Raw genomic sequence first — 26,390 nt, 5'->3', positions numbered from 1 at the left:
AATCACCACACATGCCTTAAAGACCCACATCGGGCCAATATCGCCTTGGCCTTGAAACCCTTATTCTGTGTGTATCGTCAAATACACATCAGTCGTTCCCCTTTTCCCTCCCTGAGACTGCCGTGTGCTGCATTGTGCTGATGAATAATCAAGGTGAGAGAAACAAGGGAACCTGGCAGGGTCCACACCTGTTGATCCTGCCTGTCCAGCAGCAGCGCCTTCTCTCTGCTTTGAGAAGCCTCCCCTACCCCAGTGCACGCAGAATCGCTGGCACTGTCAGGCTGCCCCACCCGCCCTCTGACAGTGGGTGGACTTGGAGCCCAAGCAGGGCCAACTCTCCCCCTCAAATCTACAGACCGACTACAACAACCGGAGCCTGTGGAGCGGATCAGTGACAACGGTGGCACACTGAAGAAGCTGTCCATCTGTTCTTGCTAAGCGCATGCACGGAGCTGGTCCACGTCCATATTTTCTGAGGCCAATTTTGTCATCTTTCCTTCGAGGCAATGGGCAGACTTACAATAAATTACTTTTCTGCTTAAATTAAACAGAATCAGTTTCTGTTGTTTGCACCAAATGAATCCTGACTAAACTACTTCCCAATCGAAGGACACTGCCCTAATGCATGGCTGGGAAATGGTGAACTAAAGATGCCTACACAGCTGTCAGGGGCAGGCTACTTACTGGGCTTCTGGTACCACCCGAAGGGATAGGTGCGGACTTCAACGTCAGGAGAGCCACAGTCCAGAATGCGCCAGGCTCCTCCATTCTCCTCGCTGCACATCTGAAGTCCCAAGCTGCTCAGAGTGAGGCACGCCACCTCTCCTCCTGGGGCAAAAAACCGCCAGGAACAAGAAAATGAGCATGATGGAATACTCGAATTGAATGAAAAATCCTGCAAAGTCATTGTTCAGCAGTCACCCGGGTGCAACACCGTATTTCAGGTACAATCTCAGCCACTGCTGAAAACCTGGTTCCTGAACTTCAGGAGCCTCTGATCTAAGAGCACAGGGGTAGAGGCAGCTAATATTTACCAAACACCTATTCTGTGCCCAGGGCTGGGCTGGGGCTCTGTTTATATCATTTCATTTGATCCTCCCACAACCTTAGAAGGAAGGTAGTTTTTGAATCCCTATGTAGAGACGAGGAAACTGAGGCCCAGAGAGATTAAGTGAGTTGTCCAGAATCACACCACTAGTAAAGGACTGAACCAAGTGTTAAATACAGATCATGGGCATAGATCCGAAGTCCACTCCACCCAGTTGGCCGACCCAAGGCCTGAAAGCTGAGCAGAAGACCGCTCAGCGGCGCGTGGAAGGAAGGAAGTCTGGTCGGGTAGAACTGCATGTGTAGAGCTGACCATCGCTGGGCCAGGACCCACGTCCCAGCTGTCACGTTTATTAGCCACTTCCCTCTCTAAGCCCCCACTTCCTTATCTGTAAGTGAGGATCACTCCTCCCTACCCCCAGAGGGGATTATAGGGATCAAATAAGATCACAGATGTGAACGTGTTTTCTAAACTGTAAATTGCTGTACGCAGAGTAGAGTGAGTATGTATGTTATCATTACCTTTTAACTGGGAAACATTCAGAAATCCGAAGCCAGTACAGCATGGGTCCATGTCACACAGGCGTTCACATTCAAAGAACCTGGCATAAGGAGAGAAAGAGCAGGCCTGAAGGCTTCCGCTGGTGTCCCAGGTCCTACAAGGCTGTAGTCATTCTGACTTTTGGGGACCAGCTTTTTTATGAACTACCTAAATTGGGAGTGCTTTGACCAATGCACATGAGTAGATTCTTAGCTTTGAGGGTCTTTCTGAAAACAAATTCTACGTTTCTCAGGAATGTTGTCTTTCCATTCTTCACTCATTCCTGCGTTCATTCATCACGCACATATTCTGTGCCTGTTGTGTGCCAGGCACCAAGCCACGCTAACCCGGGATCCTGAATGTGCTCCTACAATCCCTTCAGGTAAACAGAAAGTCTCCGTTTTGGATCCTGGGAAAAGGAAAAAGTAGTGATGGAAGAATCTGTAGAAAGGGGAGACTCCCTGCGCTTGCACTCAGGGTGACTCAGCTGGGGGCTGCTCGAGCAGCAGGAGCTGAGCCTGTGCTCTCCTTGGCTTCTTCTCCCACTCGCTGCACAGGTGGACTCGTCACACTCGACCAGTGCATTCCTGTTTTCTGGGTCAGCCCACCCAGGCTCTCTCTCAGGACCTACCTTGCTCGCCCACTCAATGTAGCTGCTAGGCCCCATCTTCTAGGAACAGTCATGGCAGGAGGGACTTAGCGCTCCTGAGCTCGGTTCTAAGTTCCCCTTGCCCTGACCACATGTCCCAGTCTGACCACTCATTCCTGACTCCTGAGAGCTTTGCTAGCCCCTTCTTGGTGTGGGGACCCTGCCTCGTTCTTGCCGCTCTGCTTCCCTGAACCAAAGTCCAGCAGCTGAAGCTTTTATCTGCTGGGCAGCTTCTCTAATGATGGCTACATCTGTGTCCCGATGCCTGTGGGCCTCCCTGCCTTTCCCTCTCCTGGGGCCCTGCCCATCTGCCCATCTGCCCATCTGCCCACCTGCCGCTTCCTTTTCCTTCCTTGGAAGCCCATTGCTAAGCTCCAGCCTGGGCCTTGCACTCTCCCGGCCAACTACCCTCCCCTGAGCTCAGACGCACAAGTTCGGCTTCCCTAGTTCCCGTCTCTGCTCCATGGTCAGTCTCCTCCCTGGCCTCAACCCTCCTTTTCTTCCACACAGTGGTGTCCAGCCGGATCTCAAGACAGACTCGCTGAGTCATCTTTTTATCTCCATTTTCAAAAGTAGATCATAAACACCAGCAATGTGAGTCAGTGTCATAACTCAACAACACTTCCTACATCAACAGTTCATGAATGAATGACTCTTGAATTTTAAAGTACAAAAGAATGACCAGGAACGAACTTCCTTAGAGTTCAGATTCTTGAACCTAAGGCCAGGAAATGCTGAGTCAGCGGGTCCAGAATAGGACCCAGGAATGTGGTTTATAAAAAGCTCTTCTGGGCATTCTGAAGGGTGAGAATAAAACAACTAAAGAAAAATTAAGCAAAAAAATAAATAATAAAATGAAATTTTAAAATAATAAGTAAAATAAGTAAAAAGTCCTTAGAAGCCTATGGTTCTAGTAAAAGTTCTCTTTGCTCTCAGATTCTGACTACAGCACTATGAGGCTTTGAGGATCAAGTTTATTATGAGCTTGATAATTTTTATTAATTGACAAGGTGTCTTTCCGATCAGCCTGTCTTTCCCATCAGCCAACTGGAGGTTTAGGGCTAAATTTTATGTTTAAGATGACTAACTTACCTTAGCCAAGGTTTTTTGATATGGTTACCTCCTTATTATCTTTTTTCCCCTTATCTTTGGGTTTTATCGTTTTTTTTTAAAAGTTTTTTGTTTGCTTGTTTGTTTGTTTATTTGTTTGTTTTTAAGAAATGAGGGTCTTGTGATGTTGCCCAGGCTGGACTCTGAACTCCTGGGCTCAAGCAGTCCTCCCACCTTAGCCTCCAAAGTAGCTGGGACTATAGCATGTACCATCACACTTGTATATATATATACATATATTTTTTTTTAATGTTTCTGCCTTTAACAATTATTGCACCAACTTCTTTAAGGAAATATTAATAGAAGGGTCTTAATAATAAAAAATCGGGGTAGGAAATAAGTAGCTTACCCATTGGAAATAGATTTTTCAGACATAGGCACTTTGTTTCTAATGGAAATCCCCATCAGTTTTTGGAATGGCAGGCGAGTATAAAAGTTCGCCACTTTATCCTTCAGTACCACTACACACAGGAAGAAAGAAATAATATTATTTAGAGAAATATTTGCTGTATCCACAAAAATATGAGGACAAAGGAGTAAAAACCAGCCTGAAAGCTTCTAATTCAAGACGACACAATAAATCATGTATGGACTCTCAGCTATCAACTCAAGTCTCAATAAAATCATGGTAAAGGGATTCTTTCTTATAAAAGCATAAACCCACAAAGACTAGAAGAATAAGAGACAGGATATAACAGAGGAGATTTTGGAAGCTAGAAAGCATATAGAGGAATAAAAATTGACTTAATAGACCTAAAAAGGCTGACTCAAGTTCTCTGTGGGAAGAACCAAAAGGCAACTCAATAGGCGTTTTAGAATCCCACAGAGTTTGAGCACTGCAGCACTGGGGTAAAGGGAGCCTAGAACAGAAGGATTTACTGAAAATGTCTTTAAGAAGCAATGAGGTCTCCAGATGCCCTCCTCTGCTCTCCACAGTGGACAGTGCCCTCTCCCCACCGTGGGAGAAGGCGGAAGTTCATTCTGCGGAGAGCATCTCTTGGGTGCATCAGGCAGAGTGAATGGCGTAAGCACCGCATTGAAAGTAGGGGATTCTTTCAGGTCAGACTACATGGTGAATGCTGAGACCTCCCTCCCTTCCAACTTTATTTGATGCCTAAACCACTAGCAACCAGACTTATACCCAAGGCCAGGCATTGAGAGATTTCTCTGCAGAAAGGACCTAAAAATACTGACATGAGGGATCCCCCAAAGGGTGTCCCAACCAGATTATCCTACAGAGAAACCTAAAGTCAAGAAACTGCCACCACACGCTCTGAGCTGCCTGATCAGCGGCAGGCCCCTCTGATATCTGAGTGGTGAAACAGGGGTACAACCAGACATCTGAGAAAGGCCTCCAGCACCAATAGTGAGTGGAAAGGAACAACTTCTGGAGGAAACAGAGACTGTACAGGGTGAAAAAAACTCCAAAAAATGGCATCCCTAATGTCCTTGGGAAGAAAAATCACCTTCCATCTTGCTACAGTCACTGTTGCTAAAATCCTCTGTAGCAAACAGTCCAGTGGGCTACTGCTAACTCATGCACCCATTCACAGTGGCTCTCTCTGAGGAGTGAGATTCCAGAGCAGGACAATTCTCTATAGTCAACCTGATGCATTTCTGAATGGCTTCACATTTCTACAAGGATAACTTTATTTTTTAAAAAAGAAGTTGTTAATCTGGGCATTTCTAAAACCACAGAGCCAGCAGCCCACTGAAAATATGGTTTATGCAGATGCCACCAAGCACACACCTTTCTTCCGGAACAGGGCCTTTGGTCGACGGGGCAGGACCAGTCTGCAGCCCTGAGCACCAGATTCCATGGTGTCATCACACACCTGGGCCTCCGGGTAGAGGGTGCAGGTGAAGTACAAGGGTGCACTCTCTGTTATCTCTGCGAGCTGACAGAAAGCGGGCTCCTGTACACATCCTAGGGACAAGAGAACAGTTGGTTTTTAGTCCCTGGGGAGCCTGCAGGGGAGAATTATCTCTATACAATTCTCTGGGAAAAAACACCTGGCAGGGATCCCTCCTAGTTAGGGCACAGACCCAAGACAGTTACGACCACCCAGTCTGGAAGGCCAAAGCAAAACACTGGGGTTCTGCTAGCTGGGGAGGGGGCCGTGAGGCCCCGAATAAAGGCAGAGTCAAATGGGGTGAGGGGTAAGGCTCACATTCGGCAATACAGGTGGTGAAAGGATAAAATTCCATTGAGTCTAACCATGACCATCTCAGAGACAGTCAAGATCTGCAGACCAAAGGCCACAGGACTGTAAAATCCCCCCTGCCTCCATGCCCATGTCACTCTCTGCCTCTAAAATACATGAGCTCTGCAAGCGCAAGGAACATGGTTGATTCATGTTTTTGATCGTGGCTCTTTTTCATCCCTGAAGTCAAACATAAGGCCCAAAACATAACACATCCTCAGTAACTGATGGATGGATGGATGGATAATAGGTTCTGGGAACAGAGTAGAGATTAACTATACTGTAAAGTTCTTGATGATAAGGGTTATGTTCTGTCTTTCTTCTATGTGACCCATGGTAGTAGGAGTGTAGTGATCCCTGAGTTATACCGCTGAGTTTGACCTTATGCTTCTCAGGAGTTGTTAAATAGGCCTGTTACACCTGCTCACAGGGTCTGGAGAAGAAGGATGGGGTCTCAGGATACTTACGAGACAGGCACCATAGGTTTGCCTGCTGGGCTGAAAACAGATGTTTGAAAAGCCAGTGCTGCTGGCTGGGCAGGGATCGGTTTCCATTGACAATGACCTGGCCAAGGTCCACAGGGGAGAAGAGTTCTGTTGTCAAACCTGAAAAAGAAGGAGAGAGTCAACTTGTTTGCCCTTATTTCTACAAAGTGAATATGAGAAAGACACAAGAATTAAAAACAGAGAGAGACAGAGTCAGAGAAAGAGACAGAGACACTTTTAACCTAAATGAGGCCAGAGGATTAAAGTCAGTAGAACTGGCAGTCTGGTTGGGCAGGAAATATTTTGAAGGCCCCAGAAAGTCCTAAAAACTGTGGAATTGCAGAATCCTAGAGTCTTGGTTTAGAAGAAACCTTGGGGGCCACCTGGTCTACCTTTTTGCCCAACACAGGACTTCTCCTCTTGGGATTTCTGGCTAATATGCCGATAGCCCTGTGGGACATCTCTGTGCCAACCACGGCAGCCCACCCTGTTGTTAGCGAGTTGTAGAATCAAATCTGTCTCTTTGTAACTTTTAACGACCGAGCCTCCTGTCTTCTGAAGCCACATGGAAGCCCAGCCTCTCTCCCACATGGCAGCCTTCACCTGTGAAGACAGATTTCAGCTTTGCTCAACGCTGAACCTGAAAGTTCCAGCTCAACCATTCCCTGAATCTTTCCTTGTGTCTTCATATGCCACGATCCCAGCTTAAGGCTTTTCCTGGGATCCCCACTGCCTACAGAACTGAAGTCCAGGCTCTGTTCTCAGTCTGGGATCTACCTGCATTTTGAGCCTCATCTCTGATTGCCTCGATTTGCACTCCAGCAGCGCACAACCCTGGTAATGCTAGCTCATCACCGCGCCGTTTATAGCCCCCGTATGACTCTCCTGAGGCTTGTGCTTCAAGGAGCAGCTTTGTCCCCTCCTGCTCTGACATCTGTGTCCCTATAAAGAGGTTCTCCAGGGATGAGGGCCCCAACATCCAGACCCAGGGGAATAGCTGTGTAGCTCTTAAGGCCTTTATCTTTCTAGAGGGACTTACGGTAGGGGCATGAAGCAGATTAGAGAGATGAGCTGGGGCATGTTTACAATGTTCATTCATCCGGGGCTCTGAAATAAGGGGCATTGCATCCATGTGCACCCCCACTTTGCTGCGGACTTGGGCATCTCTCAGCAGTCTGCTTTCTGCACTCCATAAAGCGGGCTCATGGAGACGGAGCTTCCTCACTAGCGACAACCAACCAGGTGGGATAAAGGCTTTACAAGCAGCTGGCAAGGCCAGAAGCCTGGTGCTCTCAGAGACCCGGGACCATGTTGCCACCCCAGCACACACTGCACGTTACTATACAAAGGCCAGTTCCCATGCCTGTCTCCCCGCTGAAATGTGCCTGGCATAGGGTAGAAGCTCAGGGAGAGCACCTCTCAGGACAGCAAATAAGGGAGAAAATACAAGACAGCAGGACTAAAGGCACACCTGAGGTGCCCCCAACCACACTTGCCCTCAGAGACTTGGCACAGGTGTTCCCCTCACCTGGAACACCTTCTCCCAGGTGTCCCCTGAAAGTGTCTGGCAGATCCTTCCATGCTCCACTGAGAAGTCTTTCCCAGCCCCCGCAGGCTGTCCAGCCTCCCCCTGCCCCGCATTCCCACTGCACCTGACACCTGTCTGCATTGCAGCCCTTGCCACATTGTCATGCAGGGGCTGGCGTGTGGGAATTCTCACTTGCTGTGCACGTCCAAAGCCACAGCATATGTATTCCAAAAACGTCTGTTGGACAAATGAATGAATACTATAGCCACTTCATTTTATACCTAGTTTACATGCCATATGAGGAAAAACCATTTCCTACTTGTTCTCTTAAATCTTTCCATCCCGCTTAAAGGCAATAACAATCGCTCTCCTTGGCTTCCTGTGCTTGTCTCATTCAGACTGATTGTGGTAACCTGATGCAGAAAGGGGAAAATTCCTCCCTGTGCTCTGAATCAGAGAGACCATTCTCAGCATAGCTTGAGTAAAAGAGCACATGCAGATGCCCCCAGGCCCAGGCTCAGTGCAATTTCTTCTGTAGGCACTGTTATCTTTGTAAGCCCGGGAATGCAACCAACTGAGAAGGGGAAAACGAGCTGAGCTTTGTCTATTCACCGTGGATCCCTCCAAGGCCTTGGACAGGGGCCAAGCTCCCTGCATAGAAGAAAGGTGGGTGGTGGGGCATACCTCCCTGTGGAAATCACATGAGAGTTTTATAGGCGCTGCCCTAGAATAGTGTATAATGATGGATTTTACAGAATGTTTTCAAGTGCCGCTAACTCATTCACATTTACATCACCACGAGCTGTGTGGCTACCCCTAAAAGGCCAAGGTTGGGACTCAGTGAAGCAAATGCCCCTGATCAGGCAGGGGAGAACGGGAGTGCTGGGTGCTGGGCAGTTAGGGGGGCATCTGTTAAGTACCAGGCAATATGCCAAGTGTTTGCCACCTAATGAGATAAGAGGTAGGCAAGATCCTTTTATTCTACACACGAATCCAAGGCTCTTAGCAGGTAAGTAAATTACCCATGGCCACACAGGGTGGTAGCCAGTGGCAGAATGTGGCTCCAGCTCTAGTCTGTCTGCTTTGTGATGTGATGATTCTCATTGCACCACGCTGCCTTCCTGTGCCAGCAGACTCATCTGCCTCTCTCTTTTCCCTCTTCTCCCTCTCCCTCTCTCTCCCTCTCTCTGAGTTTTAGCTCCGCCTCAGGAATAACAACCACAGACTGTAGAGGTAGGGAAGCCTCAGACGCACATATGTGCTGTCCCTATCAACGTTTGGATTGGCTGCAAGCCATGACACTCAGATATACACAGACGGCTTATTCGTTAAACAACTTCGAATATTTACATTGTCTTTACACTCTTCAGGGTTGACATAAGTGAAGCCACTGACCACAGACAGGTGAACCTTGCTCTTTAATATGTTTTTTTCTGGTTTCGTTATTATGGTTATTTTCGTTTCCCACAACAGCAGTCAATTTGCAATGATTTTGCCTTACTTTCTGTGCCAACCACCCATGTAAGGAGCTGCCCATGTTTGTGAGATGGATAATCAGGTTAGAAGTTTAGAGGGGAGTCTGTGGCTGCAGAATAGAGTGATATGAAGGGTCTATTCATTGATTAAATCCTTGACACTGTCATTTTGTCCCCAGGGGGACACCCAAGCGTGTACAAAGGATTGGGGGTTGGTACCTGTTTCTGCTGGAGATGCTGGCCTCAGGCCCCCGTCTCGTCTACATTCCGCAGACTCAGGCCGAGCCCCCATGTCAGAATCTAGGAAGAAAAAGAGGAGAGTAGCTGTAATGTTGGGGAGAAGGGGTGGTGCTCCTCGGGTCAACAAAATGGTAATAGCAGTGTGGGAAATCCTCCCGGTCCACAGCCAGGTGCTTGAGACAAGATCTGGAGCACAGCCCTTGGCATAGGTCAGCATTCTTTGGTCCTTTATGGAACATCAGCCAACCTCGCAATAACAGAACTATTATTGTCTAATATATTGAAACTCGAAGGAGGACAAACAAGCAGAAAGGAAGTGCCGAGTGTATGCTTGGCCTGAGCCTCACGTTTTGTCCCACCCTGCCCCATGGCCCACAACAATATGATCTCTAAACAGGAGTCCATGGCACCACCCAACCGGGGGCCTGTCCCTGAACCCCAAGCCCCAGGGAAAGAGACACACTGGGCCAGGGCCAGGGCCTCTGGGACAAATGCCTCCTGCATTTGCGATAGCTTCAAACTCCACTCCTGGTAACAAGGGCAGCTTGTGGTCAGTGAACGTTATCGCACAGGAATCTAGCACTTTCTCCCTCCATCCTTTCTTTAGTTTCTACACTTTTCATTTTTCTTTTAAACTTTGGTGTCTTATCTGATGAGGGGTTGGGGCCCTCTTATTCCACAGAGAGCACACACTTGGCAAGTATTAATAAATCACTCCACATTTCCCTGCGGGGAGCAGAGTGCCCTGCGAATGAGAGGTGAGGCCAATCTCATGCAACCAGTGTCCTGCTAAGCCACCCGCCCTTCCACCACGGAGCTCACCTTTCCAGAGATAAACCTGCTGGAAACGGGCAAAGGTGTCTTGAGTTCCTTGCAGGGGCATCAGACCTGCAAAGGAAGATGCTTATTTTGTAAGCTTGAGTGTGCAGTCACTGGGAACCCACCATTAACACAACTGCCCCATCTCCACCCACACTGGCCCCTCCTGGGCCTGAGAACTCTGTTTCCCGCACAAGATGTAACCCAAAAGTTTTTGGAGCCCTATTCCAGCTCCCTGCTACAAACCAGAGCTGGTCAGACCTCAGGTGTCACACTCAGAGCACCAAAGGGACCACTTTGGTGAGGGCTGTGAACCTGTGACACAGAATCACTTAAGGAATTGGAGATTGGCTCAAAGGAAAAAAAACTCCTAGGGGACTAGAGGGCTGTGTTAGTTTTCCACATCACTTAGCCCGTCTCACACTCTTGCCTCAGTGGTAAATGGGGGTGGTCATTGTGAGGATGGGAATACTGTGTACAAACTGTCTTCTGGAGCCCTTGACATTTGATATGCAACCACTTATTGGCAACTGACACTATTTAACTTATTACCAATATGCAGTTTTCCTTGCAAATCATATAGCAAACTATATGATTTGACTGGATTTCCACACCATTTCTTGATAGTCAATGTTGCCTCTTTTGCCCCCACTCAGCTCTTAGTTCCTGCCCACCCCCCAGTGATATGGAAGGCTGAGGAAATCACTCAGGAAGTGCAGAGTCTGGAGGCAAAAAGCCCCACGTGCGGCAGGAGGTGCCTGGCTGACAACCTGAGACATCAAGACGTGATCAAATTTTGGTTTTTATTACTATGATGAGCCAGTTACTGATAAGCATTATTATCATTTGCCTAAATCTATAATGAGCACCTTTTATACATTACCTAACAAATCTCATGGGCGTGCTATAAGGTAAGGTCCCCCGTTTCCAGATGGAGGAATCAATGTCAAGAGAGGTTGATACCAGAATTTAAACCCCATCTGTTTGGATCCAAATCCCACGGTCTCTCAACAGCCACACTGAGAAGGGATAATGTACAGTCATGCACCGCTTAACAATAGGGATACATTCTGAGAAATGCGATTTTGTTGTATGTACCTATAAACCTAGGTGGTATATATATATTTCTACTTACATATATATTTTTTCTTGTGGAAAACAAAATGTTCTGGCACGGTTACTAAATATCAATCATTTCCCCTACTTGATCTGAAATGCCAATATCAAGTGCTATATATCAGGTTTCTAGACATGCTCTGTTATAACCATACAGGACCACCATCATATATGTGGTCCACCATTGCCCAAAATATCATGAGGTACATGATTGTACTTTAGAATTCGGTCCATCTAGAATGGTGAAAATTTTAGAAGTTCTTGTGTTTAAAGAGGTGTGCACTGAACTATCCGGAAAATTCGTCCATCAAAATGATGAGTCCCCTCAAGGATGACCATGTTCTATGACATGGGGGTGACCTGCAAATACTGAGCTGCATTTCCATTTGGTTTTACTTCTGAAATGGAGTAAACAAGGATACTAGAACTTCTCAGGCTGCCCAATGTCGGGATAACACATTTCTTTAAAGGATCCACTCATAATTCTCTCGTAGACTTCTTCAGAAGGTAGAAGTCATTTATAAAAATTGGGGAAGTTAAAACCTATGATATCTGGGAGAACTGGACTTGGATCTCTGAAATTCTGAGACCTGTTCCCCGCACTCTGGAGGAGACCTCACCACATACCCCTATGACACCAACAGAGTGGGCAGCCAGCCACCTGGTCGGTTTGTGTTCCGTTTTCACTGTCTCCTCGTGACAGCATCATTTGCTTATTATAAAGGTCAGGCTATGAGACTTTAGACTTTTCACAGGGGAAATCATATAATTTATTTTTTAAATCTTTTTATACCCAAATCTATTTGATATACTGATTCTTTTAAGATAGATAAATACATAGACTATATGTAGATATATATAAATAATTTTTAATAATACCAATGTAAAGTAAATAAAGTTTTAAAAATACTTTAGGTCATGCATTGTGATTCTTATTTAACCTGTAAAAGTTGGAAAAACAACATCTTATCTCTAGGGTGCTTTGTTGTTTTCAAATCTAAGATTAAAACCAATGCCCACTTTAAGAAATAGCTTACCATGGGGTAATATTGGGCATTTAGATTATGAGCCCTCAGCAAAAACTCATTGACATCCCCATACCTGCCCCTTTCCTTTAGGAAATCCTGAAAGGAGGGTCTTTGCCTCTCTGCAGTCCCAGTTTCTGACCTGGAGTGACTTGATGTACCTTTCACTCTGTCCAGACCATCTTATTTTTGTCGGTGTGTGTGTCCTGCTTTACATAAAGTGGAAAATCATAGGTGCCTTCCATTACCCAGAGAAAAACGGGTGCTCTGCACAGGTGCACACAGGTTTCGGACTGTATTTTTGGCCCAGAATGCACTGAACTGTGATAGGAACCAGCCTTCTCACATACTTTGTCCGTACCACGGCAATGGAGCCCTGCGTCTTCCAGCCTGGGAAATATGGTGTCTTAACTTCAGCCTTAGTTTTTGCCCATTTCAACACAATTCAGTCTAATGGAATTCAGTTAAATTCAGCCCACATATTGAGCACCTGGGTAGGTCCAGAAAGTCACCTGGCCAGCATAGACAGAGACTACTGTGTCCTGGGAAACATCTTTATAACTCACAACAAGGGAAGTTATAGCCGCTTGCTGGTTTTCATTATTAAAATGATCGCCAGGTCTCCATAGGAGTGCGTAGAGAACACCGAGGTAAAAGGACTGATACCGCCCTTTGTGCTCTCAACTTCCTCAGCTCCCACCTCCATGTCTACATCCAAACGCAGCTCTTCCTGCGCTCTCTACACCGGTTAGTGGCGCCACCTCTTCCCGGGCCATCCTTGACTCCTCCCGCTCATCAGTCTCTGTGTCCCACCAGGTGTGTCCCACCAGGCCAGCTCCTAAACTGCTCTTTAGTCCATCCACTCCCATGAACCATCCAGCTCAGGCCTTACCCGTGTCCGAACGTCATTAGACTTTGACCCCCTCACCTTGACCTTGGCTTCTTCCCATCCCTCAGCTGCACAGCCCCAGGCATTCTTCCTGAAAGGTAGGCCTGCCTCCATCCTGCAGTAGCTACACAGACTTCAAAATTCAGTTCCTTGTGATCTGGTTCCCGACAGCCGAGCAGCTTCATGCCCAGCTCTGCCTCCAAGATACACCCCCTACCCAGTCACCTCAAACACTTGATATCAGCCCCCTGCAGCACCGCACATGCTTTTCTCTCTGCCTAGAACCCTTTTTCTTTCACCTGATTGACCTCTACTCATTCTTTAAGAATCAGGTTCTGCACCCCTCCTTCCCTGAACCCTCCATCTGGGTCATGCATCCCTCCTCTGGATTTGCACAGAACTCAGAGAACATCTTTCTCTCATCACACACCTGGTGGCTATTGTCCAGCCCCTTGGATGTGCTCTGAGCCTCCTGAGGTCAGGAGCTGGGCCTTGTTCTGCTTTATGTCCCCCGGCTCTGGCACAATCCTTGGTACAGAACTGGTGTTCAGTACATAGGTGAGCGCGGGAGAAATGCATGAGGTAACCAAAGCAGTCAGTGATACCTGGAGCCCCCCAGATAAACACCGAACTTTGTCCTCCCACGAATAAGCCACCAAATCAATTTTCCTAAAGCAGACTTCCAACCCTTCGTTCCACTCCCCAAAATTTGTGTAATGCGATATCGTTGGCAGTGAGAAGGGACACAGAACTGAAGCCCTGAAGCCAGCGTTATTCCTCCTCTTCCCTGATAAATGCTAACAGCCTTGATGGTCCATGTGTCTCTTCCATTCCTTCCTCAGCCCTGCTACACACACACCTCCAGGCTGCAGGGACACATATACACCTATGACGTGGAGGGTAGGCATGGGCGTGATTCTTCAGCGTTGATGGGTGTTGTGTGGAACACCCAAAACACTTCCAAGGAAATCACAAGCTGCCATCTGTGGAGGTTAGTTTTAATCTACGCCCACGGAGTGGGTAGTATGCTAAACTGGAAACCGCGCTCTGGGAGTGTTCCCGTAGCATTGAAAAGCAGCTGTCCAGGAGCACCCCCCACCCCCAGCCACAGATAACTCAATTCTCTCCATCCCCAATTAACACCCTGGGCTTTGCTAATTAGCATAATGAATGCTGGAAATATGTACATATTTATTGGTCAAATTAGCAGCATTCAAAATATGCGGATTGGCTAAATATGTCCCAGTCTCACACCTACCCCCACAGGAAGACAGTGTGCAGCTTCCTGAGCCCAATATCAAAATCAGTCTGTGACTAGTCACCGATCTGAATGATTCTTGTTCATCTGGTTTTGATGAAAAGGTGAATTGAGTGCAGCTGTGAGAATTACAGGTTCTGTCTTAAATAAACCTTTCAAACAAGGTGCCATAGGAGCACCTAAAAGGACAGAAAGCTGGGACTTCATTGGGCTCACTGAACAAGTGACAGGTTGTGACAGTCTCTGTGCCTGTTTGCTAATAGCTGCTTGGATACATGGTAGAATTCAGATGCTTGGTTGCATTACAATCCACTAGTGAGCTGTGAGACTTCTAGTCATCAAAGATTACCATTACTAAGACTCACCTAACCATCGTGAGCCTCCAGCTTGGTTAGGCAGGTTCAGAACAGCTGTGGTAGCTGCTGGAGGCCTGGACAGGCACAGACTGACTCCCCCATGCCTTGGGGGCACGTGGTGAGGCTGAGACAGTCTCCTAAGGTTCTGCCCTTCAGATGGTGCCCGGGGTCCTTGCCAGCTGTACCAATACAACAGCACTCACCCAGAAGGTCGTGGGTTTACCTCTCTCCACTCGTAGATAGTAAGCTGCCTTAACAAGAGCCAGACACTAGAATCTCCACGTGTGCACCTCCCAGCACGAAGCAGAGCTGAATACGCAATCGTGGAGTTAATGAAATCTGAGTTCTGCTACTCAGAAGCGGAACGAGGAAGTTAGCTCAAATTTCTATGCCTCACTCTTCCCCTCAGTAAGTGCAGAAAACACTGTTTCTCTCCAGGGCTTAGAGGATTAATGGAGATAACATATGTGAAATGAACTGCTGGTAGGTGCCCAAGGCTCTTTTTAGGGAGTTGCAGGAAGCCGCAGCTGCCCTTGCCACAGTGGCAGGGGGGTGGACCAGGAGTCAGCCCCCTTCCAGCAGAGCTCAGCCAAGCACTCTAGAGCGCTGGTGAACGGACACGCCAGCTCCTTGGCCCAGCTGCTGGGATGATTCCAGAGTGTGCTTTGTACTGATTCATGGGATTAAGCACAGCTGGCCTCAGAGCCCACCCTTTATTGGCTGTCTTCTTTGCATCACTTCCCTGACAGCTCTGCTTATTTTCCTTGCCCTTCCTAAGTAGACACACTCCTGGATCCTTGTCTCATGGTTGATTCTGGGAGAACCCAAACTAAGACATAAAGTACAATGCTATGCACTTGGCAACACACGACCCGTGACAGCAATTGTACATAACTAACAGACTCATTTTTAAATGGTCCATCCTATTTTTAGGTACTCACCAGACATCTAATCTGCCAAGGTCTTTTTTTCCTATCAAATTTTAAGTTTTTGTGGGCATAAGGGGACATTTAATCTATCTTTCATCCATTTTCACATCAAGATATTGTCCAAAACTAGCCATATGCATTCCTAGAGCTTTCTAAGATATTTTTCTTAGAAGTAGGAAGGTTGATCTAGCCGACACCAAATAGTTGCAAACACTTCGTTGGAAATCTGGGAGATGCAGCCCTTGGCGGGTTCCTCTCCTGAGAACACACACCAACCCAGGCACAAGGGTTAAGCAGGAATCTCATCTTCTCAGCCATCACTAGTTGCTGATGGCAGGAAAGAGAAACCTCATGGCAAAAAGTGCTGTGTCTTCAAATTGGATGAAATGGCCTCGAGGTGTTTTGTGGGGTTGTTTGTGTATTTGTTTGTCTGTTGTGGGCTGACACATCTGTGTTGCTGCAATCCTCATCAGTCCACTAAGATGGGCGAAGAGGAGGCCTGCTGTATTTAACAATTTCTGCATGTGTCACCCCAACTACCTGTGACTCCTTGAGAACAGAAACCACTCTGTCCATCTTTGCACTCCGTACCTGGCCTGGTCACCACACACCTGCCTAGCAGGTGCTTGGATATGAGGGAGGAGGAGTGAGCACAAGGGCTGTGACCACTGAGTGAGGACTTGCTGCCCACTCACCTCCTTTCCAGCTGTTCACACACTCCCAGCTCACCTCTGCAACTCACACTGACCCTACAGCTTTCCTGAATATTCTGTCCCTTCTGCCAACAGCCCTCTGAAATCCCTACCATAGAATATGCTGTTCGCTGACGTTAAGACAAATGTCTGGAGTATAGCAGGCCCCACAGAGATATCTGAGGCGTGAAACTCGTAGTTACTGCAAACTCCTTAATTTGCTGGTACAATGACAATTCGGAAGCACTTTCTGCTTCCAGTAAATTACACACGGGACCACAGAAGCAGACATTATACATGGGACCATGGCACTGCGAGCTGGGTAGCGAGCTTCCACGGACAGTGCTGCCTCCAAAGCCGAAGGCTTGAGCCTAGCCATGGCACTAATGCAAAGGTCGTTCTTCGAAGTGTGTCATGTCACAGCTCCGAGCTTCGCTCTCACAGGTAGAACTGTGATGTAACCCACTGCCTCACCAGATTGTCGAAAGGATCAATCGAGTTGGAGCACGTGAGAGTACTTCATATAATGCAATACAGATAACAACACGCTTACTATTTGAATTTAGTGTATTCTGCTGGGTTGTAATTTCCTACTCCTGGTGATAAATTCACTTATGCTTTGTAAGTAAATGCTAATTCTCCATTAACCAGGCCACCCGCTGAACCAGGTTCTGGCAGTGAGCTGCTTAATGAAGGAAATGTCCATACCCAGAGGTCCGAGTGAGTGCCTCTATTGGGTATACAGTTGGCAGACTAGGGACCAGGGACCAGAGACCAACGCCTTATACTATAGCCTGCACAGCATGCCAGCACTTCATTCAGTAATACATAAACACATGCCCCGTTTTACAGTTGGAGACCCTAAGGCTCAGTGTGGTTAAGTGTCTTGAATAAGGTCACAGAGCAAGGGGAAAAGGGGGACTCAGTTTTGAGGATTTTAAATCCCAGCCATGGTGCCTGCTTGCTCCAGCACCATTCTGCTGCACCATACGCATTCCTTCTCTACTCCTCCCAACCACCCTGAGGGTCAGAGGTCATCACTATCCTCACTTTATAATTGAGAAGCCAGCAAGGCCATACAGTGAGGACACATTCACACTGGGATTTGAATCCTGGGGTCAGATTTCGAAGTCTAAATTTGAACATCTATCCACAATTGTAAAGTGGGAACAGAGAGGCCAACCTTCAACCAAGTTTGGCAGGGGTAGAGTTTATCCTTTATTGTCCCTAGCCCCCTCCCTGTGTTCTCTCAATCTATTCTAATTCTATTCCCTCCCCTGCAGTAGCTCATATCCCTAGAATCCTCCTCCTCTTTCCCTCCATCAATATCTGTTGTTAGGAAAGCATATCTATCAGCTATTCACACTTCAGTAAGAGTTTAAACCACTATGTTTCTTTTCTCAGAGGTTAATTGTATTTAAAGACTAACCTCTTCTTTGGGAAAGGAAAGATTTGTGCCTTATTTTTCTCACTTGGAGCTAGCCTCCTGATCAGTCTGGGTATAAGGGAACCTCCACTTTAGAATATCAAGAATGTACCCCAGTTTGCCTAAAATCCCTAGCATAGGTCACCTTCCTTGAACCTTTGCCTCCACTCCAGAATACACACACACATACCAGGCACTGAAAAAAACGAAAAACTTCAGAAGTCTTTCAGTAATCATTCCTTTTCTGGGAGGCCAGACAAGGGCACAGTCTTCATTTCTTGGGCACATCCCAAGCACATGCTCTGAGTTAAGCAATTCTGGATTTATTGCCCATGAATCTATCATATGTCTTTCTTGAAATGCCTGTTTTCACCCTGGGCTACCTCTCAGAGTAATGAATACCATATGTTTACTACCCATCATATAAATAAGCTATTTGATTTTATTTATCCCAAAAGAAACTATTTAAGCCTCATGGAATTCTACCAAATTCTGCAATATTTTTTCCAGGCTTTAGTAACCATGCACTCCACAGATATGTGTATTTTCTATGCCAGGTTTTATGCCCGACGGTGTGAATCCAGACATTAATGAAACACAGTCAGTCTTAAAATACAAAACACAAAGACAAATTTAAAGAATAATGACAACAATAATATAATCTACGATTAATACTATGTGACAGGCACTCTGCTAACTTCTTCATGTGTATTATCCACACGTGCCGAGGCAGAGGAGTCGTTAAGAACGGCAGTTTGGGAACTGCAGTACATGGTTTCAGATCTCAGCCCTCCTGTTTACAAGCTCTGAGACCCTGGGACATTATCTCACTTCCATATGCCTCAGTTTCTTCAGCTGTGAGGTGGGCATAACGATAAGAGGGCCTCCCTTGAAGCATCATGTTGAGGATTCATGAGTATAGATCAAGGCCTCAGAGCAGTGCCTGACTCACAGCGCATGCTACATGTCATTTCCATTAGGAAGGCCTTGCTGGTAGGAAGAATAACTTTGAAGGAATATAGACAAAAGGCAGAGACTCACCCTTGATGAATTCCTGGCCTCCCAGACGCAACGTCACCTGGCGGCTCTCCTGGTCATATGTCACACCAGGACACGTGGCATTAGCCTGGGCCTCAAAGGAGCCCCTCCAGTCTTCGACATTGCAAAGCAGGACATCGGGGGAGCTCAGCAACCCACAAAGGATGGGACCTGCAGACCGACCAGAGGGAGGAGAGGTCACAGGAGGGACACCAGCAGGGCCCCATAGCCCCACCTCTGTGCCCTGAGAGCCTGTGGATAGGGACGGGTGACAACACCTCAGGAGAAGACAGGAACACTGGAATTCAATAGCCTGGTTTTAAATTGGGACGATCTTCCCTCCTAGTGATGTAGTTGTCTTACTGGCGAATTCCCTAGCGGAGACCACCATGGCTGCTGGGCCTTCCCTCTCCCTTATAGCCTCTTCTTCACAGGATCTAGAGCAATGACAGTCCCCCCAATACCCTGGGGGGGTTACTTCCAGAATCTTCAGGCTCCACTTCTACCCCAGCCAACAGAGAGATCTTTTTGAGCTGCTGCTTTTGCTTCTGCATTTTCCTCTCCTCCTCCTCTTCCTCCTCCTCCTTCTCTTTCATGCTCTCTCTCTCTCTCTCTCTCATGCATGTACATCCATGTGCACATACACACACACACACACACACACACACACACACACACACACACACTGATCAACCTGGAAGGGACTCAAGAGGGAGTATTTAGATTCGAGGTAAGAAACTATTAAAAACTAAGACCTGTGCACCTATGACGTGAATTTCCGGCTGCGTGCCCAAATGCCTGGGACGTCTAGAGAGAAATCTGCAACGAGGGGAGACATGGGACTATTTTGTCACAAGCATGTCTTCTAATCCTGCATTTTAAAAAGATGCCCCATGGTTATGACTTTATTTAGCAACAGAAAGACCTTCCCCCCAAGCTAATGACATTTGACAGTGATTTTAGTTGGATAATTTCATGTAACTCAAACGTTTTTAAGGTCTGCTATGTGCCAGCCACTATGGCCACGGCTTTAAGTATATTGATTTCCTTAGTTCTTATAGACATTACTATCTCCATTTTTTAAATCATTATGGGTATACAATAATTGTATATCTTTACAGGGTACATGTGATGTTTTGACACAGACACACAATGTGACTTAATCAAACCAGGGATTATTTTCATTTTTCTGATGAGGAAACTGAGTCTCATAAGTTAGGCAAATCACCCAAGTTTACTCAGATCTGCAAATTAAATAATTTATACATCATTTGGATAAATAAGCTTTATAGGTTGTATAGTTGTTCAGACTCCTAAAAAAAAAAAAAAAGGAAATATATCCCCCCGCAACTCACAACTCCTACTTCGTTCCTTATCCTAATTTCCTAATTTATGTCCAAAATCTGGATATAGCTTCAAACTATTCTGTTTCCAATATTTCCCCAGACTAGATGACTCATGGATGTCTGGCCTACGAATTTCACATTTTGTCCTTTTCCCTTCTACTGGCCACTTTTGAACTGCAGTAGTTAAAAAACCAGCAGCACAGAAACTTTTCAAAAGAAGACAGAATAATGGCCAAGAAACATATGAAAAAATGCTCAACATCTCTAATCATCAAGGAAATGCAAATCAAAACCACAATGAGATATCACCTATCTCCAGTGAGAATGGCCTTTATCAAAAAGTCCCAAAACAATAAATGTTGGCATGAATGCGGAGAGATAGGAACACTCACACACTGCTGGTGGGACTGCAAACTAGTGCAACCTCTGTGGAAAGCAATATGGAGATACCTCAAAGAGATACAAGTAGAATTACCATTTGATCCAGCAATCCCATTACTGGGCATCTACCCAAAAGAACAAAAGTCACTCTATGAAAAAGACACCTGCACTCGAATGTTTATAGCAGCACAATTCACAATTGCAAAGATGTGGAAGCAACCCAAGTGTCCATCAATACATAAGTGGATTAATAAAATGTGGTATACCATGGAGTCCTATTCAGCTTTAAGAAACAATGGTGATACAGCACCTCTTGTATTTTTCTGGATAGAGCTGGAACCCATTCTACTAAGTGAAGTATCCCAAGAATGGAAAAATAAGCATCACCAGCAAATTGGTTTCACTGATCAATACCTAAGTGCACATACAGGAATAACATTTATCGGGCGTCGGGCAGATGGGAGTGGGGAGGAGGAGATGGGTATATACATACATAATGAGCATGATGCGCACCATCGGGGGGGATGGACACACTTGAAGCTCTGACTGGGAGTGGGGGCAAGGGCACATAATCTAAACATTTGCACCCCTGTAATATGCAGAAATACAAAAGAAAAAAAAAAACAGCAGCAGCGTCTCTGCATTCGTAAAATTGTCTTCGAGGTCATCCAGTGTGGTGGTTCCCAAACCACAGCACTTGGGCTGATGGTATCAAAAACACAGGGAGAGTTTTGAAAATGCTCATTTCTAGGCACCAACCACAGAGTTTCTGACTTGGCAGGTAGCACGTATGGGGTGGATGGCATTTGGGAATCAGTGTTTGTAAAGGGAACCACAGAGCAGAATTGCTGACCTAGTTAGATCACCTCATTTCAAAGATGGGGAAACTGAGGGAAGAAAGGAAGAGTGGTTTTTGTAGGTGCTGAGGAATCATGGAATGGCCAGCAGGCAGTGACTGCCTGGGCCCAAGGGCAGGACCAGCACGGGGCACAGTCAGAGCCTGCGAGAGCTCGAGGAAGTCTGAGCACTGTGGTCTGGCCCTCTCACGAGCCAGAAAACAGAATTAAACAAGAGGTGGGGTGCATTTTCCTTCTGCTCTCAGATCTCAGTAGAGAAACCAACGCAGCTTTCTTCTTTAGCTAGTGCCAAAGTGTCCTGAGAAGTCTGTGCCTGAGAGGCAGGGGCCAGGGAGAGACTGGAAGTCACTTTGCTGGTCACATACTGTTAGCTCCAGTCACATTGGTGTGACCTTCAGGCCATACAAGGCCCTCTGAGCCCCTCTTCCAAGCAGCTTCAACTGAAATGTAGGTTCAGAAGCCTCATCAATTCTTTGAAAACAAAGCCATTTAGGGGCTGGAGGCTGGAGGGGGCTGGGGAGTTGCTGGAAGGGTTGGGCGGAGGGAGGGAAGGGGGAGGAGGGGGAAGCTACCAGAGTTAAATGACTTTCCAGACTGTGGCAAAGGATGCAGCAGGATTCTGTTCCTAGTCGTCAGCAGAACCTGCCAAAGCATTGTAAGTTAAAACTCCAAATCTGCCCCTTGGACAAGACTGGGGAAAACATCTGCCTGACACTTCGTGTGTGCCTCAAAGAAGGCTTCGCTTTCAGCATTGCGAGGTGGCTGTTCCGCTCACATAATTCACAGATCACAGGTCACGCTGGGAGGGAGGAGCAAGCAAGCTGCTGGACAGAATTTTTGTGGGTTTGCTGCTCCACGGAACAAAACAGTTCTTCCATATATGATCCTAAGGAAAATGAAGTCAGCCTTTCCAGCTTGAAAAACCATATGGTCTGGTGAGTAACCGAGCATCTGGGGAAATTGTGGTGCCCTCAGAAAACACATTTAGTTCAAAGAAGGAATCATGGATGTGTTCTAAATATAGGTACACAGAAAGACATAGACATATATGTGGAGATATATGCATGTGTGCCTGTGTGTGTGTGTGTGTGTGTGTGTGTAACATTCTTTCCGTATCTAAACACTAACATGCATCCACATCACATGATCATAGAGCATTAAACCTAGAAGGAATTTTAGAAATCAACTTGCTCTAATCTGGGTTCTTGCCCACCACTCCAACAAAACATTCTCATTTTAGCCGCCACTGACCACAATGAGCTAAACTCGGCATTTTTCAGTAATTACTTTGTTTGAACTCTCAGCGCATTCATTTCAGGGAGGTGCCACTCTCCTGGGTCTCCTCCCCCTGCCTGGCGGCTGCTTCTCCACCTCTACGCACCCTAGCGCACTCTCTACCCCTTTGCAGCTGTTCCCCAGGGTCAGCCCTTCCCCCTTCCTCTCCTCACCAGGACCCTCTTCCCAGGAAATCCACCCACCCCACACCTTCTGATACCACCTCACTGCTGGTAATTCACACCCTATATCTCCCACCCAGACTTCCCATCTGAGCACCCCAAATGGACTCACTTCCTAAATGTCCCTCTCCCATCACCAAATCTGACATCTGATATCTTCCATTATTCACCACATGACTAGACCATTCAACGAGGTGAACAAGCCAAATACCCAAGAATAACCTTTGCTGCCTCTTCTTCCACCCCATATCCAAAGTCCTGTTGAATATTCTTCCTGTTGCTCATCTCCACTGCGACCACTCTAGGCCCCGCCACCACCCCATCCTCCCTGGACCGCTGCAGCAGTTCCCAGCTAGTCTCTACATTCGCTCTAACCCTCACCCATGACCTTTTCCACACTCAAGCCAGACTGCTCCTTCCAAAACCCAAATCTGATCATGACCCCTCCCTGCTTAAAATCTTCAGTAATTTTAAGTGCAACCTACAAGGTTCCACATGCTCTGGCCCCGCCTGTCCCCCTCCCCTTCTCAAGCCTCCCGCCTGGCACTCCCTGCCCAGGATCACTCCTTCCTCAGACTCCCCCCCTTCATCCGCACCCTCTTCCCACAGGGCCTTTGCACATGCTGTTCCCTCCCTCTAGAATCAGCTTCCCTCTTCTCTTCACTTGGTTTAAACCTACATATTGCTCAAGATTTAAGGAAGTCTTAGTTTATCTCTCTGAATAGGGCAAAATATTTATTTGTTTTCAAAGTAACATTTAACTTGACTTCAGAGCGTAGCAATTAACAACCGGCCTTTCCTACCTCTGGACCTGAGAGGAGGCGGCAGAGGCAGGGAAGTAGAGCACAAGCCGTCTGTGCCATGAGTCAGGAAAGCTGAGTCCTGCTCCACGCAGAGACCCAGCCAAAAGTGAGCGTCAGCTGGGTCACTTCCTCACTCTGTGCCTACAGTCTGCATGGCTCATTTTATTAAGCCACCAGGGAGATGGATATGTGGACTTGCATACAAAGAGAAAGGACAAAGTAGCATTCCAGGAGCAGGAAATCATGAGCAGGCCTTCAAGTCAGCAGGGGGACGTGGAGCTCGGGGAATCTAGGCAGGTGGCTGGTGGCTGGTGGCTGGTGATGAGACAGCAATTAAGAGACTGGGACAAATACAAAGAAAAAAAACAACACAGGCCTAAATACAGACAGCAGCAGTGGGGATGGAATGAACCTTGATCCTGAAGTTGGTGTGATGAATTGGCAGAGGGAAGCAGCGCTGCCAAATGCAGCACGATTCCCTTCCCCGAGGCAGGTTCGTTTCGGGTAAAAACTGCCCATTTATTTGGAGACATGTTGACATCCAAGAGGATATCCAGACAGCAGATGGGTGAGGGATGTGGACCTCTGCAGAGAGATCTCAGCCAGGACAGAGACCCAAGAGGGGTGAAGCAGCACCTACGGCAGCCCGGGAGGCTGAATGGGAAGGGGGCGGTGGTGCTCACCAAGGAGCCAGAGAAGGGTGTCTCGGAGATGGGGAGAGGAGAGAGTCAGAAGTGCTGGGGAGAGGGCAGTATTGTCAGCTGCCAGAGGCAGCCAGGCTGAGGGCGGCCAGAAGAGCCCCCTAGTGACTGGTGAGCTGGGTGGGAGCAGTTTCCAGGTGAGAGTGGGTTTCAGCGTGCAGGGTCTGGCTGTGGTAGGAAAGGAGAGGTGCTCCAGGGAAGACAGGAGGTCGAGGGCTGTGTGGTGCCATGAGCTTTTTGACTTTTAAGAAGGGACGGGGGCCGAGCATATTGCCATGCCTCAGAGTGGGCATCGGGAGAGCCCGGGGCTGCTAAGTGGGGAGCAGGAGAGAAGGAAGGAAGGGCAGGGCCTGAAAGGGCGGAGGCACCCGGCAGGCAGGGCTAGTCGTTCTCAGAAGAAGGAACCCTTCTGCCCAGAGCCTGGAGGGGTGGTGCGTAGACACTGGAGGGGGCTACAGCCCAGAGAAGGATACTAGGAAACACCTGCCCCCGAGCAGCCCAGTGTCTCCATTAATGGTCTTCACAACACACAGCATCTCTCTGCCTCTAGCTCAGCTACACAGAGGCCCACTCTGAACTGGACTGCTCCTTCCCTCTGCCATCTAAATACTGCTCATCCCGCAAAGCCCTGCCCAAGTTCCTCCTCTTCTAGAAAGCCTTCCTGACCACTAAGTCCCCTTGGCATCTCCCTCCTTTGCTCCAAGGCTCTATGACCTCTACCCCTACCGGGCATCATCCATCATATGCTGCCTGGTTTATTAAGCCTGGTGCCAAGAGGTGCTCCATGCACATTTGCTGAGTGACAGCAGGAATAAATGAATGGGTGAAGGTCACGACCCTTTCTTGGTGCATCTTGCCTCTCCCACTAGACCCCAAGCCCCTTTTATCTGTTCCTAACACCCAGAACATTGGATTGCACGTACATAGTGATCCATTGATGTTTATAGTGGACAAGTGTGGGCCGTAACATGACAGATCAGACTATTTCGATTTTTTTTAATCTTTAGAATTCTCCACAAGCTTAATGTGACCAGTCAAATAGTTGGTTACAGTTTGATGCTGCTAAGGAGAAGGTGACATTCGTTCTCATGTCACACAGCTGAGTCCTCCAGTAGCACACCAGGGGCCAAGTCCACGTCCAGCACTTTGCACTCACTACCTTCATAACAAGTAGTCGAATAGGAAGTGTCATTATCTTCATTTTATGAACAAGGGAACTGCAACTTGTCCAAGATTACACAGCCAAAAATGACAGAGCAGTGACCAGAACCCAGGTCTATGACATCAAAGTCCTTTCTCGACCACTAGGCTACACTGCCATGTACATGGGTATATTTCTAGAAGCAGAAGTGCTTCCCACTGCTGAGAGACTGTTGAAAATGACAGTCCTGTTGTTCACAGGACCTGGCATGCAGTGGCACTCAATAGATAATCACTGAGCGAATGGTTGTGGGCAAGAGGAATCAGCTAACATTTATTTTCCACGTTTTGTTTATCCATTCATCCAATGAAATATACTGGGTTGTACTGCTATGGTTTGAGTGTTTGTGTCCTCTCCAAAATTCTTGTTAAACTTAATCCCCAATGCAGTAGTATTAAGAAGTAGGGTCTTTAGGAAATGATTAGGCCATGAGGGCTCTGTCCTCTTGAATGGGTTTAATAAAAGGGCTGGCGGGGATTAGCTAGACCCCTTTTTGGTCTTTCGCCCTCTGCCATGTAAGGACATAGCAATAAGACACCACCCTGGAAGCAGAAACCAGCCCTCACCAGACACTAGACCAGCTGGTGCCCTCACCTTGGACTTCCCAGCCTCCAGAACTGTGAGAAATAAATTTCTGTTGTTTATAAATTACTCAGTCTGTGGTATTTTTTTATAGCAGCACAAAAAAACTGAGATAGGTTGTTTTCACTTTTTGGCCATTATAAATAATGCTACCTTAAGCATTCATATACAAATGTGTGTGTGAATGTATGTTTTCAGTTCTCTTTGGTATATACCTAGGTATGTATATTAGTTT

General features: G+C 47.1%; 1 protein-coding gene across 1 annotated transcript in view; it reads right to left on the bottom strand.

Moving 5' to 3' along the window:
• TG (thyroglobulin) overlaps positions 1-26,390 on the bottom strand; it is a 251,456-nt gene that overhangs the window by 153,306 nt on the left and 71,760 nt on the right. Inside the window, exons 27-34 of the mRNA XM_012648052.1 lie at positions 18,831-18,998; positions 10,102-10,167; positions 9,259-9,339; positions 6,019-6,156; positions 5,098-5,274; positions 3,697-3,808; positions 1,570-1,649; positions 685-828 (exon numbers count right to left, since the gene is read on the bottom strand). Coding sequence (XP_012503506.1) covers positions 685-828; positions 1,570-1,649; positions 3,697-3,808; positions 5,098-5,274; positions 6,019-6,156; positions 9,259-9,339; positions 10,102-10,167; positions 18,831-18,998 — 966 coding nt within the window. The remainder of the gene's footprint in view (positions 1-684; positions 829-1,569; positions 1,650-3,696; positions 3,809-5,097; positions 5,275-6,018; positions 6,157-9,258; positions 9,340-10,101; positions 10,168-18,830; positions 18,999-26,390) is intronic.

Source organism: Propithecus coquereli, unplaced genomic scaffold, assembly GCF_000956105.1.
Source record: "Propithecus coquereli isolate 6110/MARCELLA unplaced genomic scaffold, Pcoq_1.0 Scaffold28, whole genome shotgun sequence".
Lineage (NCBI taxonomy): Eukaryota > Metazoa > Chordata > Mammalia > Primates > Indriidae > Propithecus > Propithecus coquereli.
This window is presented reverse-complemented; position numbering and strand designations above follow the sequence as displayed.